Here is an 11,100-nt window from a genome sequence, read left to right on the forward strand (position 1 = left end):
AATCGTGCGCGCGAAGCGCGAAAAAATTGCTTATTTGACAAAACTTTTAATTTAAAAGACTGATTTTTTAAGCTTGGAATGTTCGCGGAAAGCGTACGTATCTTAGTAAAGTTTTAAGAGCGATAATATGTTGCATACTATACACAATCGCTAAACCACATGTGGCCCGCGGGCCTGGGTTTGGACCACCCTGGCCTAGGCTACAGTGTTGTAATGACTTGACTTAAGTGCACTTAAGTCACTGTTTTTAAATGACTATGACCTAAGTCTTTTTGGCAAATGACTTGACTTGACTTAAGGCATTTGGACAAATGACTTGGGTTAAAATAAATAACGCTTCTGATGGTAGGCCTAACATTGGCCATTTTTTCGTCAAGGTGTTTGTAGCTAAAAGCAAGTAAACAAATCAAATCCGCATTGACGATTGTAGCGTAATAAATTACTTTGTCTAATCGGTTTTCATCATCCATGTTGTGTATGTTTTTATCTCACTTAGAATCCAATGTCTACTCAGGAAAATCAAGCCTAAAGAAAAAAATGAATTTAGAACAGTGCCGAACACAGCAGTTGAGTGTTCGACAATAATTTTTGGGATCATGCAACCGAAATGCATTTTTTAGGTCCTAATTTTTTAACACAATTTGCATTTGCAGTTTCACAATTTGCATTTACACGAGTTCTGTGCATATAACCTACAGCTGTGGGACAATAGTGGCCCACACAAATTGACAAAATGATAAATGCAAATAGTAAATAGCTCGTGATTCTTAATTGTGCGCTAAAGGCATCACTCATCCTAGTTTGAAAAATTAGACATTTTGTTTAACCCAAATATTTGGATATATTATTTCGCGCGACCGCTTTAATTCTTCCCATATCCTTGAACAATGAACATATTTAACTCGATTGCCGTTGCACGTAGCCTACAAGTTTACTGAAAATATTTGTTTCATGAAGTCACGCTTTGTGACGTCATCTTTAAAATTTTCACGCCTCGCCCCTATACAAAAAACATATCTTCCTCGGGCCTATGCCAACGCAGCCTTAAAATATTCTTTGCGCACTAAAATATTTGCGCAATAGAAAATTCTCTTAAAGGGAACATCAATACTGGCATACATGTAGCCTACACGGCTCTGAAAAAATCCTTCCCTTGAAATAGGCAACAATATTATATAATAAAGGAATGCTTACGCAATTACTATTCAAAACAACCGTATTTTGGAGGTGTGGTAATAACCGGGCTGGCATGTGTAGGCTGCTGTCTGCATTAGTGACTTTAATTTGTTCATTGTAGTGCGTTCGAGCATTGTAACCTACCTTTAAGCTGTGAAGTGACAAACACTGACGGGCGATGGCTAAAACTATTATTTTATGGTTTTACAACAAACATACGATAAACTTTTCTTTTACAGTATACATTAAAAGGATCTCGCCGAAGTGGGAATTTGACCGTTTTTATTCTTTACAAAGAGTGGATCTAGTTTTCGAGTTGAGCCTGTTGATGCAGCCCCGTCAGATCAACGCCTGTATATTATATATGTTATAGATAGGCGTTGATCAGACCTAACGTTCACATTTCGCCAACCCCACGGTCACTTTATTGTGCAGTTTTCAATTTTGTTTCATTTTTAATACCTTTGTAAGTAACCCATCTGAGCACTCTGCGCGACGTAGGCCTACTCCACAATTTATTTGGACAAAGAGATTTAGCCAAAGTTATGAACTTTGGTTTTAGCTATTCATTGCTTGGCCCATTTATCTTCGTGACGCGTGATCATGACAATTCATTTTTAGAATAAAAGCGTAACGTTTATTTTGGAAAAAAGGCAAACTTCACAAGCGTAACGTTTTTTAAATAGCCCGAAGGTCATTCAGGCGTATAGTTAGTAAAGTAGTAGGTAATACGTTACACAGCTTGTCTTTGTTCCTCTTTCTGGTTTTTGAGCAGAATTATTTTGTTAAACCTGTTGCTTTTTCGGGCCGACAAGTGTTTAATCAATGAACGAAACGTTTATCATCAATTAATTTATGTTTGTTTGTACACCACTTACGAAACCATTTTTAGCTATACTTTGTATCAAGATTATAATTCAGTATACAGACCAACGACTAACATTTTAGGCGGATATATGGTATATATTACTGAATTATTTGTCCTGTTTGCATTTGAAATGTTAAAAAGTATCTTTTGGGATATAATGTTTTAGAAGACCTTTAGAGAGATATTTTTTGTTTTTGCAACAAGGAAGGTAATTAAATAACTTTTAAAAGAAAAAATGGTTTAAAAAGTCCAGAAAAGTAGCTAATTAAACATGGAAAATATGTCTCAAGAAAGCCTTCATTCCTTTGTGAATGAAAGTTCAGAAAACACTTATGTACCCACCAGCAATTTAAACTCTGGCCCTTATATAAGAAGTCGTATGTTGACATCCAACGGAAATGAAGATGTTCCAGATGAAGCTGAATGTTTACTTGTTCGAACAGCGTCTTGTCCTACTATTGCGGTAAGTGTAGATCCGTGTATTATTTTCTTTTAGCAGGAGTTTTTTTTAATATGTTTTATTATTATTATAGGCTGGGTACAAAAACCCAATGATGCAAAACACAAGTAGTTCAGATACAGATGATGATGGAACAGGTGAATACACATACATAACGTTATGTTGCATTTGGAACACTTGCATTGAAAATAATCTTTATTGCTAGCCAAATAAAACAATTAAAACACATTTGATCAAAAATGTTTTGGCACCACTTTGTTTACATAGTAGAAGTTAGGATTTTTCTTTATGTTTACTTTTTAAGGTTCAACACATAGCATGCATCATTCTGTTCAAAATGCCTTCGAAACTGCAAAGGAAATCAAGCTCCATGCTAAGGAAAGCCTACACAATGCTATCGACAAAGTTGACCAATTTGCACACAAAGTCTGGGATGGAAGGTATTTGTTAGAATTCTTTGGTAATTATTTATATAATATATAGTTTTACCCAACATCGTTTTATAGGTGGAGAGTAGTTTCTTTTTTTCAACTCCAAGATTGGCAACAAGACAATGAGTTCTTACACCACTGGCACAGACCACAGATGCCATGTTTTAAAGCTTGTCTTGGGTCAATATTTAGACTACACACTGAAACTGGAAATATTTGGACTCATTTAATAGGTAACACATTGCCTTGACTACTGTTTCTTGTTTTATTTATAAAAACAATATATACTTAATTCTGCCTAAATGTTGGGATCATAGCTCTTTTTCTAAGCAAATAGTTTCCCTTAACTTTGATCAACTCTTGTAGAAGTAAATCACAGTTAGTTGTTTTGGCACCACATGTTTGAAAAATACTTAATATCCAATGGTAGAAGGGTTGTCCAATACGGCCACATCCCTGAAACAAGCTTAACTAAACCCCGTTGCAGTTACTGAGCCTGATAGTGATACATGTTGCTTTGATTTTCAACTGATAGTCAAAGCTCAATAAACCCTAATCGACATAGGCAGATGGCTTTTGAGAAAAACTGCCCCCTCTAGTGACAACTGCTTGATTATATATACAAGTTGCATGCATCACATAAACATTTTTAAACTACTAAAAAAACATTTCAGTCTTATAACTCATGATACATGACTTATAGTATATATTTTCTAAAGTTTTATTTTTTGAAGGTATTCAGTACTTCAATATTTGCAGTAAACAACCTTTCCCGTCTACTAAACAGCTTTGCTTGTAGAACTGACAATCAGTATTCACAAAAAAATATTTCAATTTGGCTATTATTTGCCACTTCTGTATTTTAATTTATCCATGTATTTACATATATGTTCTAGGTTTCATCCTGTTCATCGGAATATGCATATATTTTCTATGTCTACCAGCAGCAAATTTTATCAGTGAATGGCAAGAGAAGGTGGTGTTTTTCCTCTTCTTTCTTGGGGCTGTTTTATGTCTCTGTTTCTCTACACTCTTTCACACAGTTGGTTGTCATTCCGAAAGGGTTTTCAGAATATTTGGAAAGTGAGTATTTGTATACTCATAATATTAGCTGTGTATGTGTCTTTATCTTTCATCTGTATTTTTTTATACTAGCACCAATAAATGTTAGTGATCAAATATCTAAAAGTTGCCTGATGTTTACAAACAAATATTTACTTACCTAACCTAAAACCAATATACCCTATAGAGGTGACACCAGAAGGTAAAGGGTAATGTTAATAACAAAGTACAGTAGTAAATGTGCTTGTATTTGCTTTATTTACTAAATAGGCCAAGAAGAACATTTTTTATATGGGATGTAGCTGATACATCTGTAGCATTAACATATTATTGATATAAACCAGACATGGGCAACATCTCTAATCCAAAGTCAAACATAAAACCTTGTCCTATTTCTAAATATAAATTTACCAAAAGCGAAAATCTTTTAACTTCATTTCAAGTCGTTGTTTTTATAAATTTAGACACTTTGCACTAAAATTACGCCCTTGTTTCGACCTTTTAAACTGGTATGTTTTAGACTTGATTATTCTGGAATTGCTCTGATGATAATGGGTTCGTTTGTTCCATGGATCTACTATTCATTTTATTGTGACATTCAGCCAAAGGTATTCTATTGTTTATTTATCATAAAAGAGTTTTTTAGATTTTGGTGAAATTAGTATTGTAAACAAACCTTATACAAGAGGGCACATATGTCAATGGTGTTATTACTGTATGTAACATGTGTGTAAAAAAACTTAGTATTTACATATACACTATATAGCAGGGTTGATATTGCTAAAGTTTTAAATCGTTTACCAATGCGAAATTTGGTCTTACCAAATTGTTTTTCCATTTACTTAACCTATCTTTTTATTTTGGTGCATATTAATAGTTGGCATATCGCCAGTCCTTTACTTAGGCATTTCTACCATGTGCAACTACTTGTTTAATTCTGTAGTTGCACTAGCGTGTATTTTAAAGTATAATTTGTTGCAAAATACAATTTTATCAACAACCCAGTTTGGCGTTAGGCACTCACTACTCAAGCGAGTTGCTGTCAATTAATCATTGCCTGGGTTGAATTGCACTAACATTGGCAAGTACTAATTTATTAACCTGTAAGTGCATGGGTTCCAATTTATTTAGAAATTGCAAGTTGCTAAATAGATTTAAAAAACATGGCAAAGATAAGTTTGGTAATATTTACCATTTGTCATTTATATCGCTTAGTTAGTGTCACACACTGTTAACTGGTTATGTACTGGTTTGGTTTGTTAAAGCTGTGAGGGCCTTGCTTAGATTTGTATAAACACTACTATTTGTTTTAAGTAAATATTTATTCTGTTTAAAGGTTGTTTACATGTCTTCTGTTTCAATTCTTGGAGTTGCCTGTATTGTTATTTCACAATGGGATTTCTTCAGTAGACCAAAATACAGGAGTCTACGTGCAGGTAAATACATATATTTGATCAATTATCTACAACTTTTCAATTTCAAAACTCTTAAGTGTTGTTTTGTTTATTATAATGCAACTGCTGTATTATACGGCACTGTTTCACTAAAAGCATCTAGATTTAAGAGAATATGTCTGTTGCACTGTGTTGATACTAGTTTGTAATTGGATACCATTTTGTTTACAGTCATTGAAATTTAGTAGCTGTATCCTAATATGTTAATGGCCAATAATGCAGACTTCCGCAAAAATAAAATAAATTTGTTTCAATGAGGTTATGAAATTATTATGTTGAAAAAACTGTGTTCTTATATTTTTAGTGTTATTTGCTGCACTGGGACTAAGTGGTGTTGTGCCAGCCATACACGCTGTGGTTAAAAATGGATTCTTCTTTTCCATCAGCGTTGGTCAACTAGGATGGCTTGCCCTTATGGCATTGCTGTACTTAACTGGTAAGACATTTTCCTATGATGACAAATCAAAAAGTGAAATGTTTGTGTGTCATGAATGTTTTCCCAATGAATAAATTACTTTACTTAACTACGCCAGACAAGAATTAAACAGGTAATTTTTAAGATAAAACAATGTTTCTAAAAATTAACTTATTTGAAATGCTTTTAAAAATTTTTCCATGCACTGTTAGCTGCTTAACTGGTCAGAAACTTGCAGTGTCATGTCATGCTCTTTAGTTGTGTACACTACTTCATAGGAATCCTCATTCCAAACCTAACCACACAGAAAATGGCGCCATGTGGAAAAAAGCAATAACTATCTTGTTGATTCCAAATATTTATGTTGCCTATCCGTGTAACATGCGCGAGCACATTAATGATTAATTTTAAAAGGATTTCTATAACATTTATGTGGTTGTAAAACAGCTTGGGTACACATTATACCTTCTCACATTTATTCATAGTGGTGTAGAATTGCTATTATATCTACCTAAGATGTAACCCCCTAAACGTAAATGATTTTGGTTACAGGGGCATTTTTATATGCAAACAGAATTCCAGAGAGGTACTTCCCAGGAAAGTGTGATCTTTGGGTAAGTCCAAAGCATAAATAAATCTATCCTAGTTTTAATCCAGTACCCTTTAACTTGGTTTAAAAAAAAACAAATTGGTCAACTGGCAATGTCCCTGTGGCTGTGATGTGAATGAGTTCTTGTCATGATAACTGCATTATTGTTTCAACCCAACTCCGAATTTGCATGTTTATTTAAATGTAAGAAGCCATCAAAGTGTGGCCTTCTAATCACTTATAATTTTATCAGTTCCCTTGCAAGATATCTAAATTAACAGTGGGCAAAAGGTAACAGATAGATTTATTTTTGAACTCTTGACGTCAAGTACACCATGTGCTCAACACACAGAACAACTAAAATTGAGACTGACAGCTTAGCAAATGACAGACAAACTACAGGTACTCCACACACAACAATGTATATATATATTTATCAATGTATATATATTATCTTTACAATAGCCTTAACTAGGAATTTTCAAAGTTGAATTTCAAGGTATTCTAATAGATTTCAAACCTAGAATACTGGATCCAGAACATTGAATTCTTATAATTTTTTATTGAATTAAATTATTCACCTTTTATTTTTTGGGGGATAAGATACATAATATACATTTTTGTGACAAATCAGCAATCAACCGTCAAAACCATTTGCCAACATATGCATACTGTAATCGAAAAAATTAAAAAACGGTATTTAACACTTTAAACATTTGCCCTTTAAAAATTGTTTAAATTCTAGTCTATAACTACTTTAAAAAAAAAAACAAGGCAAAAACATCATCACCGGGTTGTTGCCCAAACTTAATTTTTTGCCCATATATTAAGTGCAGTGGAACACAATTAAATCGTCAGCAATTTATTTTGATTTATAAAACTGTTGTGTTTTAGTTTTATTTTACTACAAACTGATGTGTTAAAGCAGCTAAACAATATGCTGACCATTTATTTGACAATTTGCATTACCACTTGTGAATTAGGCTGTGAAAAAAAACTTGCATATTAGCATAAAGTTGACCTTTAGTAAGGCCGTAGCGCACTTTACAATAGAATATTACTTTGCACCATCTTGTGAAAAAAGGTTAACTGGGAAATCTCTCCACCTGGCATTGCATGTTCGCAGTATCACATATTTGATTGACAGAATTGATACCTAATAACAAGGCAAAGGTTATTGACAAGTAACTGGTAGCTTGAACTCTCGGAGGCTGCACTAAAATGTTACTATAAAAGCGCAGGCAGTAAATGTTTTGTCTGTGATGTAAGCCTCGATCTGAATATTTAATCTTTAAGCACAACTTTTGGGGATAAAAACAGATAACTATATTGTTAACGTCCAATCACTAGATGTAAGTGGCAAAATTTAATTTCGATTTGAATCTAAGGATCCAATATTGTACTTTGAACATCCCTAGTAGCATTTACTGTGCTTTAACTGGGTAAGAAATGTTGAATATATTATACCAATGTGTTAGGGAAATCACGTACAAAGAGCTTTACAACTAATTAATCAAACTGTTCTAAATTGTGGTTTTTCATAATACAATATAGAAACATGGAATAATAATATTACTTTTTAACAGTTTCAAAGTCACCAGATCTTCCACATTCTGGTAGTAGTGGCAGCTGTGGTTCATTTTCATGGTATTTCCAATCTTCAACAGACAAGATTCCTCACTGGCGCACAATGCATGAGTCAACAGTAGCTTGTTAGTTGTGTAAAATCAACGACTGTGTTTGTATTTATTTTTTCTTCAAGGAATGCATTGGTTAACAAAGCATTTTTGTTGGTCTTTTAAAATTAAAAAGCTCTTTCGTCTAGAATTTAAAAGTTTTTACTATAAACCCACTCCTACTATATTTTTGACTATAGTGTGTATATAAATGCAGAATGTAGAGACGTATTTTAGGATGAGTTGGTATATTTGTTGTAAGCCATGTCCAAACTATTTGTCAACTAAACTATTTTAAAAGTAAGTCAACAATGTTTATTGACTTTGCTAGTTATTATCTTTTAAACCAAATAAGTTGAAACTGATTTTCAATGTTCTCCCAACATACACCATATTTTAATTCTGTTATTTAAATCTTAAATACATGGTTTTTGCTTTTGTTTGAAAGTGTAATTTTTATTTGTGGTGGTTTTAATAGAAAATATATTTCAAATTTGCATATTAAATTTTCATGTTGTAAATAACCATCCTTACAATATATGCATTTTATGACATAAAGTTAGTCCATCATCTCTTAACGAAAACTTTATTATAGTAGTTACATTGGTCGAAATGCTATTTATTACATGCATTGTTTGTTTGAAAATAGACTTCTATTTATGCTTTAATTAAATATGTTCGCCTTCTCTTTCTTTCAAAAAAGAAATCTAAATGCATAAATTCCTGTGGTGTATTTACGTTTTAGGCATTTGATTTGACTATTAAAAGTTCAAGCCAAATAATGTTTAGTTGCAATACTACTTGTAAATTCCTGTTTAACAGAAATCAACTAGGACAGTTTTTCTTATCCGTCAGTCAGTGATATTTTTTTTCAATTTTTGCACATTTAATTTGGCATTAGTATGTTAGGCTCCTGAAGAGTCTGTTTAGCATGACAGTTCATGCACTCTAAATTAAAATTCATATTCACTTACACGCAGCTTTTAGTGTTATATATAAGCTGCTGCTATGGTTACAGCTACAAGTTTGCATAACTGAGTGGAAGTTTTGTGTTGTGTGTTCAGCGAACCAATTCCAGTGTTCATCTGCTTGTATACCACAAAAGCATTACTGTAAAAGATTAATTTATAAAATTTAGCAAATCAGAAATTTTTCTGCCCACCAGGAAAGGGGCACCTTATGGCCTCGCACTAGGATATGCTAAAATAGAAACTCTGTGTAAGATCATACTCCTTTGCAAGTATTGTTTATTATTAGAACTACAGCTTAATTAAAAGTCCAAGGACCACTGAAGTAGGATACTTAACACCTGCCTTACATTCGATATGGATATAATCCCATCTGAAAGGCCAATGATGTAATAAATCAGTTGTTTGCAGTAAAGTAGAGAAATATTTTTTTTTTATTGAGTTAAGCAGTTTTATCTGAACACTTGGTTAAGACGCTATCAATTATTTCCTAATGCCTTACATAATTATTTTAAAATGCATATCTATCATTAGGCCTTACAAAAAATGAAAAAAATATAAAGACTTATTTAAAATAAATAATTTCCATATAAATACGTATTGCTACCAGCAGTATATATCTACATAGTAGTTAACATAATCTAATAATTTTCTTGCTTGGGATTTGGAATCAAAACCGGAATTTGTTGACTCGGTGGTTAAATAACCCAAACATGCTAAATGTTTATTGCGCTTCAATATGTTTTATGTATATAGTATGTATTTATATTAACATTTTTGAATAACTGGAAGAAAAACAAAACAAATTGATTAATTTGGTACAAGATACAAGATAAACTATACAATAAAATGTGGTGGAGGTGGAATATTAAGGACATCAGTCAGCATAGGAACCTTTAACCATGTAACTAAAGGGGTTGTTCCAAATGTATAGTGTGTTCTTTTGTGATAAAACAATAACCCGTCAACAGCTGATGCAGTTGCATGATTAAGAGCTGAAAGTATTGAATCTTTGTCACACTTGTGGTTCGTCAGGGGTACAAATTTAAAAGTGTTGCTTTTAGTATTTTCAGAGAGCTCTGGGTTTTCTGCCAGTTTTCCAGCTACCCAAAAAAATCGAAACTCTGTTTCACTATCATAAACTGGACAATTGTTCCAGCACATAACATCTAACACATAAAATGTTTTTTCAATTTCATTAAATATACAGTCCAACACTGTGTAACCGGAGTTGTTTTCATAACTTCCTCCAGGCAATGCAGAAGAAAATGTTTTGACGCAATAGCCGCTTTTGGAGTATGCAAAGGTTTTGCTTCCTGAGGCAACAACTAGGTTTCTTCTACCCAGTGGACAAACAAGCATAGTCCATTCTGATACAAAATCACTTGGAACTTCAACCAGCCATTCAGACAACATCAACTGGTCTCTGTATCTCTTTGGAGGTTTTTTAACAGAGTCAACATCCATTTCAACATCTTCCTTTGGCTCATTTTCAGCGTCTTCATTCCATTCATCTAAAGCTAGACATCGCACATGGGACTGGTAGTTATACCTCTTGCTCTTTTGGTCTGCAAGCCTTTTTTCTCTTCTTGTGTTCTGATCAGAACTCTTCAGTGACTTCTGCTTGTATTGGTCGAACCGAGGATGTGGTTTGTATATACTGTTTGGTGAAGCAGTGACCTCCAGAGAATTATTCATTGACTTTAGGAGATCATCCATGTTGTTTGATGTGTTCAGAACAAACAAACATACCAGTTAACGACTACTCTTTATAAACAAAAACTTTGTTCAAACTATGTTTTTTGCCTGGTAAAATATAAACCTAAATAGGTTGTTCATTAATTTGGTTCTTTAATTAAACGCATCCAACCAAAATCTGTTTAGCATATTTAATATTCATAAATTAATAATAATAATAATATCTTGTGTGACCCAACATAACAGCGAAACCGAAAATGGGAAACTGGATTTATTTTAAAGTTTTTATATTTCGTTAGAAAC

The 11,100-nt window shown here is 33.0% G+C and overlaps 2 protein-coding genes across 2 annotated transcripts; one reads left to right on the forward strand and one right to left on the reverse strand.

Moving 5' to 3' along the window:
- The first annotated feature begins 2,217 nt into the window (after positions 1–2,217).
- LOC146168507 (adiponectin receptor protein 1-like) lies at positions 2,218–8,907 on the forward strand. Its single transcript, XM_083390926.1, has 10 exons — positions 2,218–2,507; positions 2,578–2,641; positions 2,809–2,944; positions 3,011–3,168; positions 3,832–4,018; positions 4,518–4,605; positions 5,334–5,433; positions 5,756–5,887; positions 6,419–6,480; positions 8,042–8,907. The coding sequence occupies exons 1-10, from the start codon at positions 2,316–2,318 to the stop codon at positions 8,162–8,164; spliced, it is 1,242 nt and encodes a 413-aa protein (XP_083247052.1). The 5' UTR covers positions 2,218–2,315; the 3' UTR covers positions 8,165–8,907.
- An 896-nt stretch (positions 8,908–9,803) lies between these two features.
- On the reverse strand, positions 9,804–10,915 carry LOC146168508 (snurportin-1-like). The gene has a single exon (XM_083389355.1). The coding sequence runs from the start codon at positions 10,816–10,818 to the stop codon at positions 9,937–9,939; it is 882 nt and encodes a 293-aa protein (XP_083245481.1). The 5' UTR covers positions 10,819–10,915; the 3' UTR covers positions 9,804–9,936.
- Positions 10,916–11,100: the final 185 nt, after the last annotated feature.

The sequence above is a fragment of the Ascidiella aspersa genome, chromosome 1 (assembly GCF_963924565.1).
Source record: "Ascidiella aspersa chromosome 1, kaAscAspe10.2, whole genome shotgun sequence".
NCBI classification, from domain to species: Eukaryota; Metazoa; Chordata; class Ascidiacea; order Phlebobranchia; family Ascidiidae; genus Ascidiella; species Ascidiella aspersa.